At 47.0% G+C, this 16,103-nt stretch overlaps 1 protein-coding gene across 2 annotated transcripts in view; it reads right to left on the minus strand.

Moving 5' to 3' along the window:
* Positions 1-16,103, minus strand: part of LOC114853178 (alpha-1,6-mannosylglycoprotein 6-beta-N-acetylglucosaminyltransferase B-like) — a 64,467-nt gene that overhangs the window by 10,640 nt on the left and 37,724 nt on the right. For both annotated transcript variants that reach the window (XM_055509179.1, XM_055509171.1), the window contains exons 8-9: positions 15,724-15,893; positions 2,631-2,762 (exon numbers count right to left, since the gene is read on the minus strand). In XM_055509179.1, the coding sequence (XP_055365154.1) occupies positions 2,631-2,762; positions 15,724-15,893 (302 nt within the window). The remainder of the gene's footprint in view (positions 1-2,630; positions 2,763-15,723; positions 15,894-16,103) is intronic.

Below are 16,103 nucleotides of genomic sequence, written 5' to 3' on the forward strand. Positions count from 1 at the left end.
ACAGAAACCTACAGTATCATCAAACTATGATGATACTGATTGATGATTTCAACTTATTCAGGTAAATAAAACTCAGTATTTGAATACTTATAATAATAAGATCATTTGTTTGGACATTTTATATTGTGAAGCTTTGTTCCCAAAGGGACTGATAATAATCACCAGTACTTTTTGTATTGACTTTGTATTTGTTGCAGCATTTTATCAGTACGGGCCATTAGCTTTAATACTTTTCAGTACACACAACCATCTGCATTTTGCCTTTATTATAACATATTATTCATTATAAATGATATTAACCTAAGGACACGCAGCTCATTCATCCTTGCTAACTTTGGCACATGCTCTACAGTCACTTGCTTACTGCACTGCGCCCATTAGTCTCTTTTGACTTTTGAGCATGTGGTACTTTAATGAAAGTGCCACCACAGGTTTTAATTTTAATTTCATCTGAAAGCAGAGAGCACCGGTAGCTTGGGAAGACCATGAATAATAGACGAGCACAGAACTGGAACAAAGCCCAAGAACATGTCACGTATTACAAATATTAATTATACTCAAACAACTGTTGTCAAGGGCAGAAATGATGCAGCCATCGCTGAAAAAATATGACTATATTGTTTATTATTTAATTAATTGAATGTTTTAAATTTAAATAAAAGAAGAAACAGAAATGGAGGCTTTGTCTGGTACTGTGTCTTAGCTTGAATAGATTAAAATTATCTTAGTTTGCCTTGGAGCACATGTTCTCTAATCTACCAGAGGCATCGCTGTGCTAGTCCTGCACCACGACAACACAACAGGCCCCTGTTCTGCCCTGTTCACCGGACGCACACCTGCAGCGGCACACCTTCGCACAGGCCCACGTCGTCCAGGCGTAATAAATGATGGCGGATGTCAGTGGGCACATAAAACAAAAGTAATTAAAGCGAGCTGAAGGGCCACGAAGCTCAGAGCACTTGATTAATGGTGCCTTCCAGCACACGGCGCCCAAGTCGAGCGGCGGACGGCGAGACGGCGAGGGAGCGACGCGAACAGATGTAGCGGGTCTCGAACCTCTGGGGGATGAGATAAAGGTAAATAAAGAGCAGACGAACCGCAAACGGCTCCGCGGGAGACAGAGGCACCTTCACATATCATCCACCTGACCGTCGGCGTGACAGCTTTCAGCCGGGCCTCCTTCGACAGCACTTCAAAACATCCGCCCGTGTGAGAGAGGATCGACGCGCCTCGCTCCATCAGCGTCGCTTAAACATTCTGACGGTTCCCTCACCGCAAGCTCCTTAGCGAACAAAAGGAGCCGGGGAACGGCAACAGTCACATCCTGTTAGCGGAGAGCAGGAATCATGACTCAACACTCCACGCGCTGACCTCGTGCGGTTTTGGGTGTGGGTGTGCGAGAAACGGGGGGAGACAGCGGAGCAGGGTGCACCCTGGGAGAATCACTCTCCACCCGTAATGCATTTTTCTGGCCCATAATTGGATTTTAAATATACATGGAGCGGCTCTTTGTACGCGGTTCCAGGTGGATTCCTCCTCCTGTTTTGTGGTAACTCTCTTCTGCAGTCCTCTCTGTGAACATGTTCACGCTCTTGTTTTGACTCTTCTTCGTGTCCTGCTCATATTTGCCCTCGATATTTTATTTATCGCTGTTGCTCATATACACTGGAAGCAAAAAAACCCCAGAATGAAAGCACAGTGTCAACTGCAGCTGTCACACAGCGAGTGACCAGGAAACAAGAGAGTGTGATGGGGGGGGGGCTCCAGCTGCACACGCTTTCTTAGGGGCTGTAGTGCACAGCTCCGGACTGGAACTTCAATATTATTTGATTTTGAGGCAGCAGCATGGAAGAAAACTGAGCATAATATGAGAATCCTGTGTATTACTGTGCTGTGCAGCTGTGCAGCAGATTCTGTTCCAGATGCACCGTAGCACTCACTCTTCATGCTTTGGGTGTGGTGCTGGCATGTAACCCTAACAACCATAGCCAATAACAACCCCCCCCCCACCATCACAGAGATGTTACTTATTTTCTGTCAGGAAATGTACTGTATCTACTTTGCATTTAACTGCACCCTGAAAAGAGCAATAAGAAGCTACTGGGTTGATGATTTATTGCACATTCGTGCACATATGAACTGATGATTGTGTGCGTGTGTGTTTGTGGGGGTGTAATGGTCACTGGTGCCACACAGTACATGTACTGTATGCGTTATGCACAGTCAATATGGCACATGATGTATTTGCTGCTGTGTGGGGTAATGGTGCATGACAGGCGGTGTGCAGCTTGTTTCAAAAATAATATCGCAGCGTGCAGAATCATGTGTGTTTGCTATTTGGTGCAATTTGAGGTCCTTAAGCGGGAGCTCAGATTGAACTGTGCGCGCACGTGTGACACAAAGTGTGGGGATTTAACAAGCTGAATGAGTTGTAGCCAGTCATCCGAGCAGAGACATGTGCACCTTATTACCAGCAATAATTAATCCATAAACACGGTCGATAAAGCTCGCTGTGTGCAAAACTGCTGACACGCACACACGCACACGCACACACACACACACACACACACACACACACACACACACACACACACACACACACACACACACACACACACACACACACTAACTTGTGTTTCTTGAGCGAGAGCCCCATGTGCTGCTTCATCTGCTGCAGGCCGTGGTAGTCTGTGTAGATGAGGTCGAAGGGCAGCGGGCCAGTGAGTGGGCAACTGCCTCTGCCTGGAGGCACGCCGAGGAACCTGAAGCACACAAACAAAAGTCTCAGTTTAGGCCCGCAAGAAAAACCGGAGTAAAGCACAAAGGAGCCGCAGAAACAGCGGCGATCAGACACACTGACACATCTGTGTACAATAAGCACCTTGAGTCGTTTTAGAGTGTGTGCAGGTAGAGTTTTATTTACTATTTACCTCCAGCAACTACAGATGTAATAGAAGACGACGAGAACCCTGGCTTTGGATTATCTCTGACCTTTTCTCTGGTGGTTGTGTTGGTTACCATGAGGTTTGATACAAGTACAGCCTCAACACAGACTGAAGTGAACATCACCAGCAGCACAACTACTGTGCGCTGCACATCACAAGCGAGAGCTGAGGAGACAGAGGGCAGCAGCAACAGAGGCCGAAACTTCATCAGCAGAAAAAACACTGTTTGATTGACAGCTGATCTCTGCAAAGTGCAGCAGCGCGCAGAAAACGCAGCGGTGATGGGTTTGGACACAAAAAAAAGGAGAAAAAAGAGAAACGATTTCAGAGGAACTGTGCCAAGAAAAGACAGCAACAAAATAAATGGAGGTTTGCATCGTAAAAATGTAGATTCCATTACGCTAAACCAGATGAAAACATGGAGCAGGCTCTATAGAAATGTGATGCCTAGAACAGAACTCCAGTCATGTGATCATTCATTATCAGAACGTTGCCTTGTAAGGGATCAGGTTTAGGCATAAAACCAAACCAAGTCCACTTGTTTTAACCCTAAAGCAGCAGCATCCGACAACAGCTGCATCTACTTCCTGTATTGATGCGGCGTGAGGTGAACACGTGTACAGTAACTCGCCTGTCCATTCTCCGTTACCAGACCCCGATGTCTGCCTGTCTGCGGCCGTTACTCCAACCGCTTCCCAAAAGTCGACTTTGATTACAAGCAGAGCCCCGCTGCTCCTGGATATTTGACCTGTGAGTGGGCTTCTAGCTCTTACTTAGCTCTTATTCCTGTGACAGATGAGGCCAGAGGCTAATGGAGGCTGTAATGCAATTCGTGCCCCCAGTGAATTTCACCTCGCGGCGCTACTTTCGCACCGGAGCCTCTTTGGCTGCGTTGCTTATACGAAGGCCTAACTGAAAGAAAGAAGCTGCGGACCTAAATGTAAAAACGCACTACCGTTAGTAGAGGAGGCGACAACAGATGCACAGCGGAGGAAACGGAAGGCAGAATCACGTCCGGGGGTCACGATCGCGCTCCATCGCAGAGCAGGCGACGTAAATGTAGATGTAGATGTAGATGTAGATGTCGCCCGCGTCCAAACATTTCAGCGCCTGTCTGCCATCGCGGCCCGAGGTGCTCGAGCACATTATAGAAAAGCATGATGGAATTTCAAGTGTGCACTCGGCCTGGAGCGCCGCGCTCCCATTAGCCACACAATGACCACTTCCATCCTTACAGATACTGAAGAGCACTTAGACTAAAGCAGCTGCGATGGATCAGCAGCAACGCTACGGAGGAGGAGGACGAGCTTCCGTCGTCGCAGTTTCTCATTCCCTAACAGGGCGTGAAAACCCACGGACGACGGCCTTAAATCAGGACGCGACGATGGAGGAGCTCAGTTACACACTTTGATTTCCGCATCCGACAGTACAAAAGGACTTTGCTTCAGACAAGTGTGTTAATGTTTACAATGAACCAAGATCACTGATACGAACAATCTATTTTCTGCAGAGCTGGAGACTCTTATTTTGTCAGACTGAGTTCATTTCTCACTTTTATTACAATTAGTTTTACCCTCATCAGTGCTTTACACGTCACGCACTCAATCACGTACACACACACGCACGCAATCGCTGTTATACCAGAAGTCGTTATTAATGGCGATAGCGACGCCATGTCTGCTTATTCAGCAGCGACATAATATGCATAATCCGCTCTCACCGCACGGCGCCGGAGCTCAGCGAGCGCCTTTGTTTGCCTGCAGCCGTCCGTCGGTCCCCTCCGTCTGCCCGTCTGTCCGGCCACAGACGTAGAGGAGGCGACGGGGCCGAGGAGAAAGGCCTCCGACTGAAGCGCTAATGGGAATTCGAATGGGAGCATGAAAAGGAGAGGAGGAGAGAAAATGAGAAGACAAAGAAGGAAGAGCACGGACTGGGATGTGGCAACAGCTGGAGGAACAGCGGCAGCTCCTCCTCCTCCCTCCACCAGCAGACGGCTCCTCGTTCCTTCCAATAATCCCCCTCTCTCTCCCCGTGGTTATTCAAGCGTAGCACCTCGTCCAGGAGGGAAAATGAATTGTTTGTTCTAGAAATGGCCTAATTTATTCTCTCTTTTGTTGGGGAACACTGACGGGCATTCTGGCTGATGGGACTACATTAAATACCAGAACCGCAGATGACATATTTTCACTATGCTGAACCAGCTGCCTATTAAATTCATGCTTTGAGTTTAATGTTGGTACACGTCCCACCGCTCGCCCAAACGTAGACGTAATGTTGTGAGGACTCTTTTCTAAACTGTTGAATCCTTTATAAAACAGCGTCACAGGATCACATTCAGCCACAGCGGGGGACTTACAGCTGTACCTAAAAACGGGGCCGGTGAGTGCATATACCAGCGCGCGTTCAGTATAATTTTAACACTTAAAACACGTGGATCGTATAGAGACAGACTCAGTGATATGCTGATGCACACACACGCTGGCGTCGATCCCGGGCACAAAACGAGTGCCACGCTGTGCCACACAGGAGCCCAATTACCCACGGCTCTCTTGTCTTCTGGCTGGCATGGAGTCAGCAACCTTTCTGAGTGAACACACACTCGTTCAGGCACGTAAGCCCACGCCCTGCACACACACACGCACACACACACACACACACAAACACACACACACACACACACACACACACACACACACACACACACACACACACACACACACACACACACATACACACACACACACACACACACACACACACACACACACACACACACACACACACACACACACACTAAGAGGTAATAAAAAGCCCCGGAGTATGAAAGCACACGCTACGAGAGGCCAGAAGAGCAGTGTAGCAATTAATGTTTCTCTCCTAATTAATGTTTCCCTGCTAATACGAAACATTATTCTAAATGTGCACAGTGTGTTTACCTAAATCAACACCTGTTTAAAGAAGTTAAAATACCCGACAGGGAGACTGCTTCCTCCTCACAGCGTCGGATGTGCAGACAGTGCACCAGCTACACAAGAACTCGCCTCTGGTGCCAGATGTTTATTTACAGCTGGAATGACGACCTGCGCTGACGACGTAATGTTCAAATGTTCTACACGCTTTCATTTAAAATTATATCATAATATTAAACTACTGCATATACGCAACATATTAAAACCTGTGTTTACATATTATTTTATATCATTTATATCATCTCGCTTTCTAGACAGACTTTCAAAATCTTTACCAAAACAAAGCAATCTCAGTGAAATGTTGCGTTTCAGCTGTTGGGTCTTAGTAGCTGTTGTGTATTTATGCTAATCAGGTTGTGCCTGGTGGCTATTCCACTCGATAACACATGGCTGTATTGATCTGCTAAAGAGCAGTTTAGATGGATGGTTTGAAAAGCAGAAAATGAGCACTAACATCTCTTTAAGCGTAATAGGCGTTGTTTTGTCAATAGTTGTGTTTTGGTGAAGTGGTGCAGAAACCAACATCCAGCGTTCCTGTGCTTCACTTGTGCTTCCTGGTTTGTGCTTGTCCACATGTCAGAAAAGCTGAAGGACAGTCCAGTCATAATCACTATCCCGGCCGACAGGAGGTCAGACTGGGTCAGTGGCACAGGAGCTCCCCAAAATTCCCAAACTAGATGTGTTTGACAGATTAAATCCATTTCGCTGTTGCCAGATTTACTTTGGTGTTAAGAATTTTTCTTTTCATATTAAAAAGATAAATTGTTAAAATATATTTAGTCTCATACAGACACGTTCTCCTTCTTTTACCACAGAGAAAACAGTGTCAGAGCTTTATTTTAGTTAACCAAAGAATCCCCTTAATCTTTCTAGACAATACTGCAGCGTTTTTATATTAGTAATGATATTAGTCCTGTTTGTATTATCCTACTGTTGTTTTCAGCATCTTTCTGTGCAGATGACAAAGATCATTCAGGAGAATCATAAACAATAAAATAATTACTTCTATTCTATTCCTGTTACTGTACATGTAACATCTAATTCATGCCTAAAGACACTAATCCTTTGTTAAAGGTGTCATGGCGGGACCTAAATGCTTAGACACAGATCTATCTCAAGAAATGAAAGATTAATAATGAAAAAAAAAATTAGGTTTCAAATGTTGAAAATGAACAAACTAGTACAAACAAAAAACAACGAAAAATCTTTGCAGGAACAATGTTAGAATAGTATTAGTGAATAGTATTACTAGTAAGTAAACAGTAATACTAATACTAGTAAGTAGTAAGTATGTTCTAACTAAGGCAAGTGTTGAACACAAAATCACTGCTTGACAGGACACAACGTATAAACAGGAAACCAAAGATCAGAACAAAAGCAAAAAGGCTACTAACGATGAAATAAAGGTTGATTAAACAAGCTACGAACCTTACCAACAAAACCTCAAGACCCCGATACTAACCTTGAAACACACAAACTACACAAAGGAACAAAGTGGGAGCGTTGCCAAGGAGCTCTGACATGAATAAGTGTCCAGGGCATCCATACTGTACACACTGCAGGTCCAGGAGATCCTTGCACATGAGGTAACCTGAAAAGTTCCCAGCAAAGCTCGGTAACAAAGTTTATTACTATGACATGATGACAAAAATGTGCAACAGCAGTTTGATCCTCTTATGTTTGGACCCCGGAGGCAGCTGGAGGCGGCACAATACTCCCACTGTAGGAACACACAGCGTTACCTCAGTGATGTGCGGTGGCACAAACCCCCTGGTGGAGCCAGCGTGGTTTTAATTATCTGCTTCCACATCCGCCTCTGATTACACGCACAGGATGGAATCTCCGCTCACCAGGACGAAGGCTCCCTCACTCATCCTCACGCACCCAGACACTTACACCTGTATACGTACGAGGCACCGACACGCATCACTACACACACACACACACACACACACACACACACACACACACACACACACACACACACACACACACACACACACACACACACACTACGGCTGACAGGTCCCAGTTATCAGGCGTGGCAGGGAGCACTAGATAAGCAAGCTGCAAGGCATCATGAACACACATGGAGGAGGAGAGAGAGAGAGAGAGAGAGAGAGAGAGAGAGAGAGAGAGAGAGAGAGGGAGGGAGGGAGAGAGAGAGAGAGGGCTGAGTCAAAGATGAAAGGAGGAAGAGAGAAAAATTTGACGTCCCTGTCAGAGATAATAAAATCTGATGAAGAGCTACACGCGAGACAGAGAAATAATTAGAGATGCAGCGGAAGAAAGGTGGGAGAGCAAGGAAGAAATGACGAGGGGGGGATCTAACCAAGAGTAGAGAAAAAAGGGCGAGCAAGATGAGAATGAGAAATAAGGACATGTTGGACAGGTTGGTCTGGGACATCTGCTGAATGGATGAAATGTTGTTGTACAGACTGCAGATAAGCAAGTACAATCATTAATAAGTCCACATTCCTCGTCTGTAAGGTTCACCTCCTTTAAAGTTAATCAGAGCCTTTATACAGACTGCACACAGTTAAAGTCTATTGTGTATAGATTCTTATTCAGAGAATCACGTTCTCTTCTACTGCAGCTCATAAGAAAAACACTGTTCACATAGAGAATATGGAAAATATGACTCTGGATAAATGAGGTGCATTAATTGAAGCTTTAAAATTCAGTATGAACTAGAGCAATTATTAGAGCAGGCAATAGTGGGTTACAGTATAAGTCCCAGCTGCATTTGAAGACACTGAAGTCTGAAACAATGCAAACAGACCCTTCAAGCAGTGTCTTAACCATTGAACAGCCAGGAGGTTTTTGCACCTTTGTTGATGTTTGTGTGCTAATTAAGCCTTCTGCTCCATCTGCTCTGTGCTTTTCCCTCAATCAGCAACTTCTGATCTAATCCCAGTAAATGAAGAAGAATAGGAGTCGGCATCGGATGCGACAGAGGAAGTCGAGGGAAGAGAAAACACACACAGACGCACACGCACAAGCACACACGCACACACGCACACACACACACTGCTCACCCTTTGTAGATGGGATAAATCACTCTGCAACCTGCCAGTCAAGTGATCCAGCAGCCTTTCGTTCCACAGTGGGTGAACACTTGCATACAGTATGGATGGATGGATGGATGAATGGATGGATGGATGGATGGATGTGTAGGAACTAACGCGCTCGCTCATCTGCAGTCAAGTGGCTGCGTCCGACATCCCGCCGTGCGCATCTGCGTCCTCTCATTACGTATTCAGCAGCATTCAGCTTTAAAACCAGTTCTACACAATCAAATTCAGCGACAGGTTCTCGCCTTTAAACAAACCAAGCAAATCTGTATTTGATTAACATGCAGGAAACCTGCCGGCGCATCATCACTCAGACGTGTTACAGCTCTTTATCCTGTGATTGTTGAAATGACAACACACCTGCAGCTACAGTTACACTCAGCACCTCACTCAGGATTCAGCAGGCCTTTTTTATATACACGTTCACAGCATCTGTGCTGATACTGAAGACACCCCTAAAAAAGGGCTGAAGTACCGTGCGTTCAATGGCTTCCTCTCCCTCCTTGACTTGAGCTGTCACAGAATCTACTGCAGGAAGGGTTAGAGGGACGCGCGTTGAGTGGCGGCTGCAGGTGAAAAGGCAAACGTGGGACAAAGCGGGAGCTCAAAAAAAGGTAAAGGTGAGACAGCGATCTATTTAGAGCCTGAACATCAACACCTCTCTACGGCTCAACCTAATTTCAGGCCTGGCTGCTCCAAAACGGCAAAAATTTCCTCAAAAAGACAGGCCAGAAACACAAGCACAAGGTGTCGAGTCTGAAGGCGCCTTCGGCGGCTCGTGCCTTTTTAAGCCATTAGGAGGAGGAGCCCGTGACAGCTTCAATGAGTAAAATGCTCAGGATTCTCACATTAACTCCACGGATGCCTCGCGAGCCGGACTACGTTGGCACCAAACCCAATTATTCTGGACTCTCCTCACGTCAGCGGCGCCGGCTCTTCAATGAGAGCAGCGATAACAGGGGCTCTAATGTAACTAACAAGCGCTGTCAAGCTGGCAAAAACAATACTACGAGGTATCTGACCTCATTTGTACTGTAGCAGAACTTGGCACAGAAGCATTCTGGTTTAAATGTTATTTAACGCGCTTTTCCGTTGACGTGGCGGAAAAGAACAACACGCGCGGCCCGCGATCTTCTACAAACTCCTCACTTACACGACTCCGATAACGGATGGTGTCGTTATTGATGTTTCTTGACGCTCGTCCACGACATCCAAACCGATGACTCGGCGCTTCCTCTGCAGGTGTCGCGCGCTCATTCATCAGTAGTGGTCACGCTCCGTTGCACTGACAGCCTATTAAGAACCATTATGCGGCTCATAATTTTACAGGCCGGGGCTCAATATTTAGCTGAACCCGGGTGTGACTCACCAAGCGACGTCCACGTCTCTTCATGGATAAACTTCTGAATCATACGCGTCGATTTCTTGACAAACGTGCACGTTTTTCTCCTATTAAAAATAAAATTGGATCAAACTGGTTTGTTTTTTGCCTGTGTCATCACACCAAGTGTTGTGCCAACTCAGCCACAGAAGCACATGCAGCGGCTCGGCCTATTTCTATTTCCAGTCCCAGTTGTGTGACACAGACCAATTAGAGGTAATGTCATGCAGAGACGTGAGTCAAAGCAGCACCAGTAACGAAGGACAAAGTCGCCTATGGGCCACAACTGTTTTCCCTCTCAGTTCTTCAAATCCTGCACATGGGATGAGGGAAGTCATTACTAACTCAGCCGTGCTCTGCGCATGTATCCTAAGGGGTTAACGTGAGGGCAGGGGTGATGAAATGCCGGATGAGAGGAGAGGAAAGCAGGAGAGACTGCTTGTAGTTTGTTTCTGCAAACTCAGACACTTCAAGCATGCAAAGCGAAGCAGACTGCTCAGACGCACCCTCCAGTTTTACCAGACACAAGCCGACACCCTTCTCCACATCCTCGCACACACTTCCCGCAGTTGTTTCATGCTACTATGCCAGATTTTCCTCAAATCTAGCAAATTCAGTCCGGCTCACGCACCTCAACAGACACAAGCTGCGTTAAACACAACTCACAGTTTGCACGTGTTGAAAGCGGCTTCTCAATTGTTTCGGAGTCAGCGGCTTTTCCCTAAACTCGTGTTTTTGCTCATTTGCAACGTCAGAAAATCCGAAGCACGAGAGAAAACTGTGAAGTGCTGCGAGTAAACAGAAGCAACTATGAAAGAAAAGCAGGAGGGGGGCTTCACACGGGCTGCGTGAGGATCTGCTACGGGCGGGTTTAATAAGGCTACTTGTAGCCGGCCTGTGGGAGAAAGAGGTGAACCGAGGTCACCGACTCCGCTTCTCCACAGGCTTCATTTTAATGATGGCGAAAGGTGAGCGTGTCAGGTTGCTGACAAGGAAAGAAGAAAAATGGAGGAGCGCTGGACGAAAGAGAGAGAGAGAGAGAGAGAGAGAGCGAGAGAGAAGGGCAAGAAAAAGGGAGGGGAGGGAGGTTTGTGAGACGCACGCTGACCTTTCATGGACACATCACGGTATAAAAGCTGCAGAGGAGTGAGTAAAAACTACCATCAAACAGCAGCACTGCAAATCAAGTCCACGTTTTCAAGCAGGGAAAAACACACTTTTTAAAGCTGCAGGTGTGTAAGCGTTATTGCAACACCACAACCTGACACTGGCCGTTCAATGATGCTAAGAATCTGATGGGAGGGAGGTATAAATAAAAAGGCATACGATGAACGAAGTGTTTTATTAAGTGTTCTACGCACAGATGTCACATTCCCAACTCGGCAGTAGAACGCGGACTAGACTTAATGCAGCCAAGGTCAATCTCGACGTGAAGCTCCCACATCTGTGACAGGACTCCCTCTCTCCGGGCCTGGTGTCGGTCCAGTCGCACCGTCCAATTATCAGCACATCAGAGAGACGCGACACGTCCCCGCGCCTCACTCCTGCTCTCGCCTTCACTGCACCAGAGGTGTTGATTGGCTATTACTCTGGGTCTCTGCACCTCCAACCCCGACGAGCCCGGGGTCTGATCTCCATGGCAACTACGCCATTACCTGCCGTCGGGATTAGTTGTGGAAACACCTCCAGATGCATGAATAGATGGAGAGGAAGCGCCAAAGACGGGAAAGAGATCAAACATGGGACGAGCGGCCTTCGTTTGGGCCTTAAAGCGGTAATTGAAGCGGAGGAGAACCCTGTGGAACACAAGCTGCTCGGCCAAAAACAAGCTAACACACCTTTACAATGTCTAACTCAATATAAATTCATTGCCTTCAAACCATATACAGTATTTGTATTTTATTCACTGTGTTTCATGGCTACTGCACCACTTGGAAGAGAGAAAGCCCCAGAAATGAAGCCACCCTTTATACAGCAGCTAGCACATATTTATCATGTGTAATAATGATAATAGTGAACGTACTGTACAGCAGCTGCGAGTTGGTTCATGTATATGTGGACACATAATTAGTGGAGGGACCTTTCTTTTTGCTGTGTTGGTTTTTTTCCGCAGACAGTTCATTCCGGCGGGTCGTCCTGCTAATTAGTGAGCTTTACAGCATATATTTAACTAATGGGCAGGTCAGGCCCGGCCCCCGTTTGATATATAATGCAGTGCAGGTAGGATCGGACGGCTCGTCTTCCAGTCTTCACGTCTGGAGAAGCCACAAAGCTCCAGCACGGCGAGAAAGACTCAAAGCAAATCATTTCTTATGCATTACTGCATAATTGATAACTGCAGCCCTAATGTGACAAATTGGAAGTGTTCACCGGCAGCCGCCGTGAAATCCAGAGCGTTTCCTGATGAGTCTTCATCCATTTTCTTTCTACACTGGCACCAGTTGGTTCCGTGCGCCACCGAAGCGGCGATAATGTCCGATTTGTAGCTGCTTCTTCCTGAGACTGTGCTCTTTGGGTCGTGTGCTGCCACAGGGCGGGACGTTTCATCCCTTGCGCTTACGCTTTTTCCACCTCTCGCTGTAAGTGAAGTTTTTAAGTCAAACCAATACAGTAGCAATAACACGAGGCACAAAGGCGCTGAGCGTCCACATTTACATGGGCTCCCGCCCGTCTGTGATGTAGAGCAGGCGGAGCCCTGTCTCTGCTCCGTCTCACTCTAATACATCTCAGGCACCTTTGTAATCGCAGCTGGTCCCGGCCCGGCTTCATTTCCAGCCGCCGTCAGCACAAGCCAAGGTGACGCAAACCTCGGTGCTGCATTAACTCAGGCTCGCGGACTTTTTGTATTTGCAAGTAGAAGGTTGAAGTGAAAGGACGGAGTGGGGAAAGACGTTCATCGGCGAGACTCCGTATCTGCACGTGGGAATAACAGGAGTCGCTGGCCTGACTCCACGGGTGCACGCTCAGCACTCCCCCCCCCCAAACAGGCTGCTCCACGCAGATTATCCCACGAGCGCCTCTCCCTCTGGTTCCCGGGATCATTTTACACCCAGCTTACAAGGAAGCACATTATAATGGAAATCTGAGTTCCCATCACCGCTTTAAGCCTTCAGTTGACTTCAGTTTTTCCCATATACAGTACAGTCAGAATATCAGGTTTCACCAATGCTCCGCTGTAGTTATGACTCACAGCTTTTGCCCATGAGCCACAATATGTCAGACACTCTTTATGTGCTCTGCTCATATCTCCCTAGTGAGTTATGGGCGGCCATCTGAACTACAGTCTACGAACCGGGGTGTTTGTTATGTACTGTGCTCCAGCTCTAATCGTCCCCTCAGTGGCCAATTACAGCGCCTGGCTCTCCCTCGTTCCCCGCTGCCTCCTTAGCCGATCGCTGCTCTGCGAGGCCGCGAGAACGCGGCGTTGTGGGGCCGCGGTGCTGCGCGGCGGAGGTGGACGGACTCTAGGCGCTTTTTGTTCAGTTTTATTCTGACAATGGCCAGCGGTGCCTGAAGGAAAGTGAAGCTTTTTCCAGATCGGTGTTATGACTGAGCCGTGCTGGGGTGACCGGTGCTGGACTGCCTGCCAAGAAGACTCTGGCTGCATTTCCATTGGCTTCTCTGGTTTTACTCTCCATTATCTGCGGGTGCGAGGCTGCCATGAAACTGTACTGTGACTCTTCACATCCAGCATCAGCGGCAGCATCTGTTAGCAGATGTTACCATCTGGATAGACTGGGTTGACGGTGGCACGTTCGAGGTGTAACGTGTGATGTAAATGTTGCATAATGTTTCTTTACACATGGGGATAACTGTATTTGCTTGACGTGGGGTGAATGTGTACAAATCCACTGTGGGAAATGCAGAAATGCGGCTCAGAGTTTTTGTCTTGCAGGAAAATGCTGATTAGTTGGTTCTGTTACAAAGGTCTTTAGCCCCACGCACTTCGCGCTGCCAGAAAATCAATGTTACCATCTACAAACCATTACAAACATACTGTACAGTAGTTGTGTGTAATTTAGCAGAAAGGCAGAAAGTGCAGGGACTTAACTATACAGTAGTAATAGAAGCTAGAAGTGGATCAGCTGATCAGCAGCAGCTAAAGCTGCAGGTCCTTTACATTCAACTTCCCTCTTTCCAATAGATTAGGTAATTGATGACTGATGCGTTGACAGAGTCACACAAAAGTTTTTAAAATAGCGTTTTCCAACGCTATTTTCTTTCCACAGCCATTGAGAGAGACTGAAAGTCACTTTTATGCTGCTATGTTAGCGTATACTTCATTATTGCCTAAAATATCGCAGCCTGATTTGAAAGAACTTTGGGGAGCGGGGTCCCAAGACGCCGCAGTAACAACACGCATCCATTCTGAGCCTGACATCTTTGAACTCAGCCTTGTGAACGTCTCTGCCACCGCCGAGCTCATTTTTTCAGGTGTAAAAGTCCTCCACATTTTCACCGTCTGCTGCTCCCCGCAGACGTGTTATATGTCTACGGAATGACTGCCGAGGGCTGGGGATCAATACCTCTTCTGTGATTTGTGGGACATTGTGAAATGCAGACTACAGCAGGGCCTCTGTAGACATGATTATATTGATCTATATGCTGTATCTGTGTCATCGCGGTGATCGACGGCGGCTCAAAGACACAGACTATTGGCCCCATCAAGGCTGAACAAAGACGTCACCCATCAAGCATATAACTCAGCTGTCCCTTCACGCCCAGACCTATTCATAACTCCAGTGTTCAGCGGTAGTCATCCATCTACGAGCTGAGAGCCCGTGTGATTTATTCCCTCCTGGCCGTGACGTGGATATTGCATAGGCTGGGCAAAAAAGCCTGAGGGATCTCCCCCAACTGGACAGATTTACATCTGAGACTGTGTGTGTGTGTGTGTGTGTGTGTGTGTGTGTGTGTGCGCTTTTTCGTCAGCAGAAAACACGCAGGCGCGCTGATGCAGGCGGAGGAGCGAGACGATACGGGATCAATAGAGCAACAAACACATCCACTGGCCTTTAAAGACGTGTGCCTGGTGTTTAGTTTAAGAAGGAATTAGAGCGAAAGCCTCTCTTAACCATTTTGAACACGATAAGTGGGAGTGATAACGGGAGGATTGCTAAAGGTCACCGGCTTGTTGGCACATAATCATTTTGTCACATCGTGTCGCGCCTGCGTCTCCTGGTGAGCAGATTAAAACAAGTGTGACGCGGGTTCAAACCGTTTGCATAAAGTGAAAGCGAGAACACATTACTACATTATACTACATTATAGCGGCTGCTGTGTAGAGGTGAAACTGAGGCCCTCCCATGACGCCCCGGCATCGGATTGGCACAGTCGGCGCATTCATTACTCACCCCTGTAGCTCCTTGACAGACATGGAGATTTTGAGGTTATGTCCCAGAACATGGAGGGCGGTGAGGATGTCCGCCCACTGGACCATCTCTCCCAGAGGACCTCCCTTCAGCACCTTTGGACTGAAAACGTCTCCAGACTCCTCGGTCAGGAAGCCTACGTGGACCAGGATCTAAAAAGTGAACAGGAGGACATTGTGGTTCAACTCTTTTATACAGAAGCCCCCTATAATGATAAACAAATATAGTGTACCGATTTCTAATCACTTTGCCCCAAACACTTTTAGTTTTTTTTTGATATAAACATAGCATCACTGCTGCATGTATATGCAATCTGACTGACGTACTGTTATTTATATAAAGAATGTGTACTGGCTAAAGTT

This window comes from Betta splendens, chromosome 1 (assembly GCF_900634795.4).
Source record: "Betta splendens chromosome 1, fBetSpl5.4, whole genome shotgun sequence".
Lineage (NCBI taxonomy): Eukaryota > Metazoa > Chordata > Actinopteri > Anabantiformes > Osphronemidae > Betta > Betta splendens.